Here is a 12,462-nt window from a genome sequence, read left to right on the forward strand (position 1 = left end):
ACAGAACTCCACGTGGCGACCTACTGTGCGGAAGAGGAAGGGCCCGATCACAGGAGTCCACGTGGTGACCTGCTGTGCGGAAGAGGAAGGGCCAGATCACAGGAGTCCACGTGGTGACCTGCTGTGCGGAAGAGGAAGGGCCCGATCACAGAACTCCACGTGGTGACCTACTGTGCGGAAGAGGAAGGGCCAGATCGCAGGAGTCCACGTGGTGACCTACTGTGCGGAAGAGGAAGGGCCAGATCGCAGGAGTCCGCTTAGCGACCTGCTCCGAGGACGAGGAAGGGTGGGATCACAGGACTCTACGTGGTGTTCCGCTCAGGTACTCGACTGCGGCCGCTGGGGTTGACGAGCGTGTCTGTCCCAGAACACCGCCACTCTCCTCCTGTTCCGTGCAGGGAGGTATTTCACATCAGAATCAGCCCAGTCTTCACCTGGGACTCTCTGCCAGGATGTTTAAATGGCTCAGCCCCGAGCTACAGCAGAACATCGCAGAAGATGACTACTGCCAGAAACACCTGGAACCACCTCTGGTGTTCTGTGAGGATGACCAAGTCACGCTTTGTGGCAAGTGTTTCCTGTCCCAGGAGCATAAGACTCATGTGGTGTGTGGAATAAAGGAGGCTGCTGAGAGTTACAGGGTAAGCCTCCTCCAGATTCCAGGGCGTTGGGGCAGGATGGCTGCCTCCTCTTACTTAGTAACTTACATATTTCGGGGGCAGATACTCTGATCCTCTAATACCATTCCTCTGGTTAAGGGTTAATCAAAAAAATATTAGACAAGCGCCACGTTTTGACCTTTCAGTTGTCTTAGGTTGGGATTCCTACTGTTCTGAGGCAGTTGCCTTACTTGGAATTCTGTGATCTTTTTCTCTGCAGAAGTTATTCCGGGACTTGTTGAACACGTTGAAGGAGAAGCTTGACGTTACTAAGATCCTACTGGCTGAGGAACAGGAAAAAATGGTGGTTATTCAGGTTAGCACCTATCTTCATTATGAGAAGAAAATTGCCTCTAATGTTGGATAGCAAATAATATAAACAAAGTAGAGAGACAGATGACAAAACAGGAGAAGATACTTCAAATCCATGGGTAGGAAAAGTGCTAATTTCTTAGACGAAGAGCGCTTAAGAGCTAATAAGTGAAAAACTAGATACTTAATAGAATGATCAAAGAAATGAGAGGTCGCAGAAAGGAAAATGCAAATATCTTTTGAACATACAGGAAGATCCTGAACTTTGCTCATGGTAAGAAAAATAGAAATTAATTGAATTAAATTTGTTAGATGGCATTTGCAACCCTTCTTGGCAAAGATCAAAAAGGTTAGTAACACCATATAACAGTGCCGCAGGAGAAGGAACATGTCATGCATTTGTGGTCATAGAAATCCCAGAACCATTTTAAAGGGCAGTTTGAGAATGACCATACAAATTGAGCACTTGCCATTGTAATGCACAAGTTTCACTTCTGATTTCAAGCCTTCTCTTCATATTTCACTTATTTTATGCCACATACCCCAGATTTTGGGTCTTCCCCCTTTCAGTTTTTAAAGAAAAACATCTAAGTTGAATATGATAAGAGAGGAGACTTGCCTGGCTGTGCAAGAACTTTTCAACTGATCCCCAACTTTTTTCAGCCCAGGCACCATGCATTCAACAGATACTTGTTTCCCATTGTTTGCCAGAAAATACGCTGGGTGCTGGGGATTCAGCAGTGAAAAAAACAAACAGTTCTGCCCTTGTGTAACTATTTTACTGTAGGAAAACCATAAAAAGAATATATAGTATGTTTCATTCTATTTATTGAATTTATTGGGGTGACATTGGTTAATGAAATTATGTAAATTTCAGGTATACAATCGTGTAATACATCATGAGTATATTATATTGTGTGTTTATCATCTCCAAGTCAAAGTATAGTATGTTTCATGTTAAGTGCTATAAAATTTTTATTTTGAAAAGCAGAAGTCATGGGGTTCAGCTTTAGATAACGTGGTCAGTACCTTGTTATTCAGAAATTGGCATTTGGGAAGACCCAAGGAATTGAGCCATGTGGTCCTGGGAAGAATGTTCTAGGCAGAGGGAAGGACGTGCAGGAAGGTATCAAGGTTGGTGTTTACTCAGGATTGTAAGAATAAAGGGGACTAGAAGATAATGAGATCAGGAGATAAAAAGTCCAAATCATATAGAACAGGTGGCTCGAAATGAAAAAAGGAAAACACTGAAAAGCTTTGAACAGAGGAAGAGTGTGATGTAACTTCCATTTTCACAGAAATGCCCTGGCTGCTGAAGCGAGGCTAGCCTCCTAGGGTGAGAGCGGGGGTGGGGCTGGAAGAGGGGGCTGTGGCATTAATGAGGGCCAGGTGATGGTGAACTGGTGGGGTGGTGGTAGAGGGGCTAAGCGGTCAGGCTCTTGATAAATCTGGAGTCCATCAAGTGTCATGAGATTAAGCATCACTAAGCTGAATGTTCCCGATGTGTATCTCCAGCCCTGCCTTACAAAGAATGGGCTTTCCTGTTCACCCTTCTACTTGGCATCTCTCCTCACATGGCAAATTGACTAATCAAAATCAGCATATCCAAAACTGAGCTCCTGATTCCCCACCTCTGGAATCTATCCCTTCTGTAGTTTCCCTTTGTAAATTTTGGCAATTCTGTTCTTCAGTTGCTTGAGTCCAAATATCTTACAGTAGCCCTGGCCAGTTTGGCGCACTTGGCTGGAGCGTCATCCCATAACCTAAAGGTTATGTGTTTGATTCCAGGTCAGAGCACATACCTAGGTTGTGGGTTCAATCCCCAATCCAGGCATGTACGGGAGGCAACCAATTGATGTTTCTCTCACATTGGTTTTTTTTTTTTTTCCTCTTCCCTTCTCTTTAAAAATGCAGTGAAAAAAATAATGCCCTCAGATGGGAATTAAAGGGATTAAAAATCCTGGAATAGCTCATTAATTTCTCTTTTCTCATGCTCGGTATTCATTGGTGATTACTTCCAGTTTTTCTGGTTTCCTCCTCTTTAGTCACTGCAGTTGTAGATTCCTCTAAATCAATTAACATTCCTTCAACTGCATTTCATGTTCTAGGTTTATATTGATACCTTGATTGATCTTCACTCTGAAATTTCCTTCATCCTTTGTATTTTGTCCTTTTGTTTCTTGCCCTGTACTCTCTATTTTCTTGTTTTTATATTGAAGTTAGACATGGACAAGATTCATGGGTAATGTGTGATGTTGAACCTGAAGTCCGTTATACCTTTTTCTGTGCTGAAGGGAGAAGAGCAGAATTTTAAAGAAGTGATTGAATCTGAGTATAAGATGATATTCCGGTTGATGACTGAAGAGGATGACATGAACCTGCAAGGGGCCACGTTCAACCTGAACTTAAAAAAAGCCACTCTGACTCAGAAGATGGCGTTTGTCGCAGAGCTAGAGGAGAAATTCCAGGAAGCAATACAGGTGAGATGTTGAAAAATGGCTTCCTTGCGATGTTGGGAGCGTGACAGAAAGCAGAGCTGAACATGTCATTTCCAGAATAAGACACCCAGTGATACCAATGTATTTATGAACAGAATGTATATATGCACCCAGCAATTTTATTTCTGAGAATTTATTGCAAATACACTTACATGCCAATGAAAAGACACATGAATTAGGGAATACTGTAAAATTATTTCAGTCTGGTTTAGACGTAGTCTTTGAAGTCAGGTTGATGAGGTTCCTATCTGGGGTCTCCTATTGACCAGCTTCGCTGTGGCCTTGGGCTTGGTTTTCTTCGCTGGAAGGTGAGGATAATAATGGCTCCTGGTTTACTATACTGATGTGAGGGTTGAGTGTGACAATCTGCATCAGCGTCCACCCCCCCGCCCCCGCCAAATTGAGGAATAACAGCACAGTCATAACTGAATTTTCTCAAGCCGAACACACCCCTGAAGGCCCAGCGCCCAGATCAAGAACCAACAATTTGCCAGCCCCCAGAAGCCCTCTTGGAGTGCCAGCGTAGTCCCGACTCTCCATGTCACCGGACCGGAACCGGGTAGAGCACATCTGCCGTGGGCTGGCCCATAGTGTGTGGGCTCTGGACTTCATGCAGGAAAGATTTCATGATAAAAGTCCAGGTGCTTTTGAGAGTACATTACGAAAGCTGGGGACAGGGAAACAGGAAAGGACTTAGGACAGAAGAAGCTACAGGAGAGAGCCTAGGCGGGGCTGCTTTGGCTCATTGGAAAGTCGGAGAAAAGGGGGCTTGGAGACGGGGTCAGGGGTAAGACAGGACAAGCTGCCACTGCCCGTTGCTCCCTGGTTGCAGGTCTCATGGGGACCCTTAGTGTGTAGGAGATGCACACCTGAGAGGGAAGAAAATAGGGAGAGACTCTACATAAGCTTCTAAAATAGTGTTTGTAGTCTTGGCCAGGTAGCTCGCGTGCTCTCCCCCCCCACCTTCTTTCTTTTCTCTTTCTCTCTTCCCCTTCCCCTCTCTCTCTCTAAAATCAATAAATTTTTTAAAAAGAATCAACCTATTAATGCGTAAGTAAGTGGAATAACAAATTGATGTTTCTCTCTGTAAAATCAAAAAATAGGTAGCATGTGCTTTGTGCCTATGTGGAGCATCTGCAAGGATAAAAAGGAAGCTGATGTCAGTGACTTGATTAATTATTCTCCTTGACACTTAATTTTTTTAATTCAAATCTTAATTTTAATTTGATGAAGGAAATAGGAAATTTTTTGAATAAGACTGCAAAGTAAACAATGATCTGTTTTAGGGCCAGGTTGTTATCTGAATAAGCAGACTACAGGCACACCATTCACGTCAACATATTGTTACACAGTCAAGTTTCTGAGGCGTCTTGCTTGACGCAGAGGGATATCCTGGCCTTATCCAGTTATGTATATTCCAGGGGCAGCAGGCAATAAAGTGGGTTTTTTAAAAAGAAGGTTGAATTAGCAAATGAGAGAAATTACTGGTTGGAAAATATTAATGAGGAGATGCTTCTGCAGAGACTGAACAGTCTGGGGAAAGAGAACATGAAAAGACTACAGGAGAGTGAAATCAAGATCTATGAACAGATCTACAGCCTCCAGCAGGTCATCGCAGAGCTAGAGAAGAAGTGCGGGGAAACTCCCATAGCGTTGCTCAAGGTAAGATTCTAGAAAGAACCTTCATTGTAGTATTTGAGAAATGAGAAATCGGCTGTACTCATTAGGGATCATTTCCAGAGCTCAATATCCAGTGATTTTCAACCATTCCTGAAGGCTGTTTGGCTATTTTCTAATCATCAATATCATTATGAGTCATCTTAAAATCATAGAGCTACTCCCCTTAAATCATGAATAGTAAGTTTGAATTGAGTGTCCCTTAATATGTAAACAATTGGTTAGTCAAATTAGGATACATCTATACAATAGAACATTCTGCCACCATAAAAAAGGAATGAAGAAGCTCCATGGGCACTAAAAAATTATCTTCAAGATGTCTGGTTAAGTGAAAAGAAATGCAGAGCTGCATTTTGTTTGGTTTTGGAGAATATGTTTACACATACAGATGTATGCTTGTTAACATTCACATTGCCTCTGGCAAAAACCCAAAAACATTTTAATCAGTGGTAACCTTGGGATGTTTATTTGTTATGTTGTATATTTTTTATTTTGTATAGTAACTGGCATCGTCTTTTTAACAAGTATATTACCATCTTTTGAAATGTCTATTCATCTCTCTCTGCCAGGCCCACATTTGCGTGTGGGTGCTTTTATTTGAGAAGCCCCCACCCATGAGCCCTTAGGTTCCATTTTAGGGCCGAGGCTAGTTCCAAAGAGTACAGGTAAGTGTGACCCAGTTTTGCTCAGTTCCTGACGTGGCTCGAACCTTCCCCCCACCCCGCTTAGCTGGCCCCTTCCCCTGCTCGGCCCTTGCCACCCCCGGCACAGAAAGCAAAGAGAAGGGCTGAATTGGCGCGATGAGTGTTGTGACTAAGAAGGCTGAGGAGGTACAGAAAATATTTCTGTTGGGGATATAATGATGGCTTCAAGCCTTTTCTTGACTTTTCCTATTCAGTGTTAAAATTTGATACCTGAGAACTAGCATCATGAAGCTGAAGCTATTCCATGGAAATTGAGTTTCATTATTAGAAGATACTTTCATGGGCAGAACTCAAAAGGCGTGGCTCAGATATTCACAGTAACCGTGTCTCCTTTTCTCCCCATAGGATGCCCGGTGTTGTTTTGAACGGTACGTTTTTATTTTGGAAATACTTGGGTCAGAGCCGGACTCGTGGGAGCAGACGTGGGAGAAGTGCGGGGGTCGGGGCAGGGAGTTGGTGTCGTGGGATCACCCTCCGCGTAGAGGCCCGGGGCCTGCCACACAACTGCAACTGCCCTTCCTTGACAGGAGCAATGGGGTGATGCTGCTTCAGAGCCTAGAGCCTGCCCAGATCACGGACCCGAGATTATGCCAAATACCAGGAATGAGGATGATACTGGAAGTGCTTCAAAGTGAGTTGACATCTTTTATTACATCCTACCATACGTAAAAGTAAATTCCAGAAGCTTCAGGATATAAAAGATTGGAGAGTTTAATGGGCTTATATATATTACAAAGTTATTGAAATAATTGCTCGATGTTACATTGAAAGGTTCTCCTGTGGAAATTCTTTATCTTTTTCCTGGGCTTGCAACACAATTGCAGGCTGATGCCACTATTTAAAAATTGTAAACTTCTAGGGAAAAAAATGTCAGTACATGTAACGAAGGAGTTATATCTCCCAGCCCCAGAGTTCTTCCTTTTCCTGAATGTTCTGTCAGTGGATTCATGAAGTATGTGGCCTTTTGAGTCTGGCTTCTTTCACTTAGTGTGACGCCTTTGAGGCACGTCCTAGTTTGTTGGGTGTATCAGGAGTCTGTCCCTTTTTGTTGTCATGTGGCATTCCATTGTCTGAATTTACTTATCATTTTTTTACTTACCATTCTGAGATTCTGAACACTTAACATTGTTTCCAACTTTATGCCACAAATAATTTCTTACAGAGTTTTGTGTGGCCATGACTTTATTTCTCTTGATTGAGTATCTGTGCCATTTTACATTCCCACCAGTAACGTAGGAGAGATTCAGTTGCTCTACAGTGTCCTTGCCAGTATTTGGTATTACTGCTTTTCTTTTTTTTGTTAGAGCTAACCTAATAAGCATATGTATATCGCTTTGATTTCTAATTTGCATTTCTGAAATGGCTAAAGATAGCCTATTTTCATGTGTTTGCTTACCCTTTAACTATTGCTCTTTTTTGAGGTGTATCTATGAACGTTTCCCAGTTTTAAAAATTGTTTATTTTCTTGAGTTTTGTGATTTATTTTTATATTCTGATTGTAAATCCTTTATCAGATAATGGATTTTCAAAGATTTCTCCTAGTGTGTGATTTATATTATCATTTACCTAATAGAGTTTTTCAAAGAGAAGTTTTAAATTTTGAAGTTTTATTTATCATTTTTTTCTTTTATGACTGCTTTTTTGCATCCTAAGAAATATATATCAAATATCGTGTGTGTGTGTGTGTGTGTGTGTGTGTGTGAGAGAGAGAGAGAGAGAGAGAGAGAGAGAGAGAGAGAGGGCACACTATGTGACACTTAGCACCTTCGTTGAAAATCAGCATATGTGAGCAAGTCTGTTTGGACTCAAAAACCATTGACCGTTGTGTTAATCTGTTTTTCTTTTGCTAATATCACACTGGCTTGATTGATTATTCTATAAGTCATCAAATTGGGCATCGTGAGTTCTCCACATTTGTCCTTTAAAAAATAATTTTGGTTACTGTATATCCTTTCCTTTTCATATAAATTTTAAAAGCAGCTTGTTAGCTTGTACAAAAAAAAACCGCTGGGGTTTTCACTGGTATTATGTTGACTGTGTAAATTAATTTAAGGATAAGATGATACAGCTGTATAGTTAGGTAGTCTTTGATTTCTCTTATCAGTATTTTGTAGTTTTCAGCAAACAAATAGTGTACAAATTTAATTAGATGGAGTCCTGAGTATTTTATTTTTAGTGCTATTATTAATATTACATATCAAATTCTAATTTAAATTTCATTTAGTTTTAGTTTATTGCTAATATATAGAAAAGTGTTGATTTATGAATATTGACCTTGTATTTTATCACTATGCTAAACTCATTTATTAGATCTACTGGATTCTTTGGAATTTCGTGCAAAGATAGTTTGCTAATCTATGAATATAGTTTTATTTCTTTTCAATATGTAAGTCTTTTCGGTATTTTTCTCACCTTATTGTGCTGGCTAGGATGTCCAAAATAATACTGAATAGAATTGGTGAGAAAAATTTGTCTTGTTCTTGATCTTAGGGAAGAAGAAAGCATTATTAAGTCTTTCACTTTTAAGTTTGTTGTTAAGTGTATGTTTTTCATAGCTGCCTTTCATTAAGTTGAGGATGTTCCCCTCTGTTCCTGGTTTGATAAAACTTTTTATCATGAATGGATGTTGAATTTATTAGATGCATTTTCTGTATCTACAAAAATATTCACATGGTTTTTCTTCATCTGTTAATATGATGAATTATCTTATTTTCATGTGTTGAACTGGTTTTACATTCCCAGGGTAAATTGTTGGTAGTGATGTTTTCTCTATTTTATATATTTCTGGATTTAATGGGCTAATATTTTTAAAAGAACCTTTGTATTTATATTAATGAAGCATATTGACCTATAGCTTTCTTTCCATGTAATCATCCATTGGCACTTTAGCTAATTCATTTTAGTATTTTCATTTGTAGACAATATATGTGGTTCTTTGTCAAGTCTGCCTGGCTTTACTTTTCAGTTTCCTATATCCTGTAGATATTTTTTAAGCTTTTTCCCCCTTCAAACATAGTAAGCAAAAATTATTTTAGAGTCTGAATAGGAAAGCTTTCCTTTTTTCCTTAGATATCAGTTTTAGAAATTCTGTGAGGCCAAGAACAAAGGTGTGCATTCTTCCAGAAAGAACTTACATTTATTTCTGCCCATCTTCTAGAAATGCTAAGAGCCTGGGACAATTTGAAATTTAAAATTCAAGGTTTTGTGGCTTTTAAGATCACCCTACTACTGACATGGATTGTGTTTCAGGTCCAGAGATTTAAGTTCCTTTGGCCATAAAACTTGCTACTGGATTAGATGTTAAAGAAAGTAAGGAGTAAAGAACTACTCCAGGTTTATGGCTTAATCAACTAAATACTGAGTGCGCTATTAACTGAAAAGTAGAAAGTGGAAAGGGAGAAGTCTGAGCACTCTGTTCTGGACGCAGTGTATCCGAAAGGCCTGTGTTATGCCCACCTGGTATTTGGCAGCTTGTTCATGGAATAAGTCATGAATATATAGAAGATACTTAACACTGAGGCTAGAGGAAGTCACATGGGGGAAAGGACTGTAAGAGTAAAAAGGAAGACCCAGGACCAAGCCATGAGAAATCACTATATGTAGAGTCTGAACAGAAAGAGATAAGAGAAGAAACAGTCAGAGATACGAAGGCAAGTATCAGTTTCATTCAAGTATAAGAAATCACACTGAGCTTTCTTGTTCTCAGCTTGATTTTTCTGGATGTGTCTCACAGGTTTTATAGTCACTATCAAGGGCCTGCTGGCAGCAATTTCTAGGCATCCATGTTCCACCCTGGTGATGTGTAGGATGAGGAGAGCAGTTCTGTCACAGGGAAGAGCCATGAATCAGCTGTGTTTATTAGGAGACTCAATGCTTCCAGCTGTTTTGGGCTTGGGGGAGACCTTCAGGGGACTAGAGTTGGGTCCCAGGTGATGTCTGGCTAGGACAGGATTCTAGGACATTTTTGCAGCCTGGTCCAGTCCCTTCATGGTTTGAAAGGTACCTCTATACCTTTTGTAGTCTGTTAATTGTTTGTTTTGTTCTTCCTCTGTAGAGATGCTGTATCTCCTTCCATAATCTTGTTGGCGTTTTTCTTCTGTGATGTCTTTTCTTAAAACAAAGCTTAGTGGTTTCCTCTCCTGGACTCTCCCATAATTCCTGTTCCATATCTGTGTCAGACTTGTGCCCCCTCATTGGGAAGCCCCTGTGTGTTAGAAATAGTCCCTGGCACTGGCTTTGGTGGACCCCTGAGTTAACCAAATCTCTCTCTCCCTGCAGGACCTGTAACTTTGGATCCCACAACAGCTCATCCCTGCCTTACCTTATCTGAGGATCTGAGAAGCGTGAGATTCAGAAATGTCCAGCCCAATGTATCTGGCAGCCCAGAGAGCTTTGACTTCAGTGCTTCTGTGCTGGGCAAGGAGAGCTTCACCTCAGGGAGGCATTACTGGGAGGTGGATGTGGAAAAGGCAACGAAATGGCAGTTGGGCGTCTACGAGGACACTGCCAGTGGGCAGGATATCATGCTCAAAGCCTCCGGAGAGAAATTCTTACTCACGGGATCCATGATGGAAACCGAGTATACCTTCTGGGTCTTTCCTCCTCTAAAAAGGGTCGCCTCAGGAGAGCAGATACACAAAGTTGGAGTTTTCCTAGACTATAAGTATGGGCAGATATCATTCTATGATGTGGCAAAGGGGCTCCTCATTTATAATTTCTCTCATCTTGTGTTCCATGGAGCTCTCAGGCCTACCTTTTCTCTTTGTTTCCCAAATGCAGGCACAAACACAGACTCTCTCACCATCTGCCTCCCGGAGGCTAATTCTTCTAACTCTGCTGCTGACCCTCAGCCCTCCTGGGTGTGAGATCTAAAACCACAAGGGCTCAAAAGTCAAGGGCCTGACTTTGCAACACAAATATTAAGTAATCCAATAAAAGATGTGTGTCGGAACTCAGTTCCCTACCCCAGAGCCTTTGGCTTTCTGCACGTATCTGGTGTTAGAGGCTGCCTTTAGGCTCAGTCTTTACTGAAGGACCCCATACTAATTAGAACACTAAATGCATAAGCAGAGTAAGATTGGGAAGTTAGAGAAGAAATGTAGTCTGGAATCCGTAGGATTAGGTTCAAGACTAGAGATTTTTTTTTTAAACAAAATTATGTATAATCAGGACCTCAGATTTGAAGATACCGTAGTTACTTGTGGAATGGAGACACCCTATTACTGATCCTGTTACTGACAGTGTCAAGGCTTTGTACCATTTATCATTCCGAGTGGAGAACAACTTAATTTCCCTGAATATTCTATCAGAGGAAAGAGGAGGTGTTGCTAAAAAATGCAAATACTTTAAAATTATTTTCAAGTTTTCTACTTTTTATAATTCTTAAAACAAGCCTTGATGGTTCAGTGTTTTGAAACACATAAATAATGTTGTTTGTAATGTTCTTGTCTTTCTCTATTTGACCGCCTGCTGAAAGACTTTTCTCTTTATGTATTATGGAGTCTCTGTTCTTCAGGATGAGCAAAATAAAAGGAACAAAGGCAAATACAAGAAAATAGCTTCTTCTGGGATGTGGGTTGGTATAGTTTTATTGACTTGTGTTTTAGGGGAAAATTTTTAATCAACGATTTAGAATTCTCAAAGTTTTCCTTTTAGACATCATGTGCATAATTTGTGTGTGTGTGTAAAAACGTAGCTTAGAAAAAAATCTTTGCACATCTCACACCCAATCACGAGAAGACATGAGGGGAAGGTAGCCCTTATCTTGGAAGTGGGGATTGGGTTAGGTGAATGCGTTTGAAATGAGATAACTACTTGGAATATTAAGATTAAAAGCTCAAAAGCAGTGGCTCTCAGACCCCTTCCCAATTTTCTGACGGGGGGGAAGGATTTATTATATAGAGAAATGTAAAAGTTTTGTAGTAATTGTCTATGATACTAAACTTTTACCCTCATCTTAACATCAGATTTCCCCTGTCTCTGCAACTTGACTATTAAGAACTATTTTCCCCAACTTAGAAACCAAAAGAGAATGTAGGACATCGTCTAACAAAAACACAAAAATTACTTAAGTTGTCTACAAAATTGTACCTGCATTTGACTTCGGTGTTTACCATTTGATGAGAACCGGCACACTGTGATGTTACATGTTAACTTGGTGACTGACTTGGTAGGAAAAAGCTATCCCCAAAGGTGTTTTTATTTTGTCCGGTGAAGAACTAACCAGTTTTGTATCTAACCTAAGCAATCTTATTTTAACATTTCTTTTATAATCCTGATTTTCTGTATAAACTGCTTGTCATTCTTGTTGGAACCGATTTTACTCTCTGGCTGGATCCCTAATTAATTACTGAGTTCAATAAAATCTTTGACACATGTCCATCTTTATGTGTACGCGGGTTGTTTTTAGGCCTTTGAAAATACTACTTTGACATGGCCTGCTCACCTTCTGCATGAGGACATCCAGGGTGTCCCTCTGGTCACAAAGACTTTGCTCATGCAGGTCCCTGTACTTGCGGCAGCTTCTGCTAATTCTGATTCACTCTCGATTTTCCCTCAAGTGGCACTCCTCCTCAACATCCTTAACAAGGGTGAATCCTAGGAGGTCACCAG

The 12,462-nt window shown here is 40.6% G+C and overlaps 1 protein-coding gene across 1 annotated transcript; it reads left to right on the top strand.

Annotated features, from left to right (window-relative positions):
- The first annotated feature begins 452 nt into the window (after positions 1 to 452).
- TRIML2 (tripartite motif family like 2) lies at positions 453 to 10,715 on the top strand. Its single transcript, XM_054565841.1, has 7 exons — positions 453 to 641; positions 880 to 975; positions 3,266 to 3,451; positions 4,991 to 5,131; positions 6,196 to 6,218; positions 6,381 to 6,481; positions 10,129 to 10,715. The coding sequence occupies exons 1-7, from the start codon at positions 453 to 455 to the stop codon at positions 10,713 to 10,715; spliced, it is 1,323 nt and encodes a 440-aa protein (XP_054421816.1).
- The last annotated feature ends 1,747 nt before the right edge of the window (positions 10,716 to 12,462 follow it).

Source organism: Pteronotus mesoamericanus, unplaced genomic scaffold (assembly GCF_021234165.1).
Source record: "Pteronotus mesoamericanus isolate MK-2021 breed Mesoamerican mustached bat unplaced genomic scaffold, CSHL_Meso_final contig_169, whole genome shotgun sequence".
NCBI classification, from domain to species: Eukaryota; Metazoa; Chordata; class Mammalia; order Chiroptera; family Mormoopidae; genus Pteronotus; species Pteronotus mesoamericanus.

Excerpts from the sequence above, each read along its gene's own strand:
- TRIML2 (XM_054565841.1), top strand. The coding sequence starts at position 453 with ATGTTTAAATGGCTCAGCCCCGAGCTACAGCAGAACATCGCAGAAGAT. Across the intron at positions 976-3,265 it reads AAAAAATGGTGGTTATTCAG|GGAGAAGAGCAGAATTTTAA; the intron begins GTTAGCACCTAT and ends TCTGTGCTGAAG. Across the intron at positions 6,219-6,380 it reads GCCCGGTGTTGTTTTGAACG|CAATGGGGTGATGCTGCTTC; the intron begins GTACGTTTTTAT and ends CCTTGACAGGAG.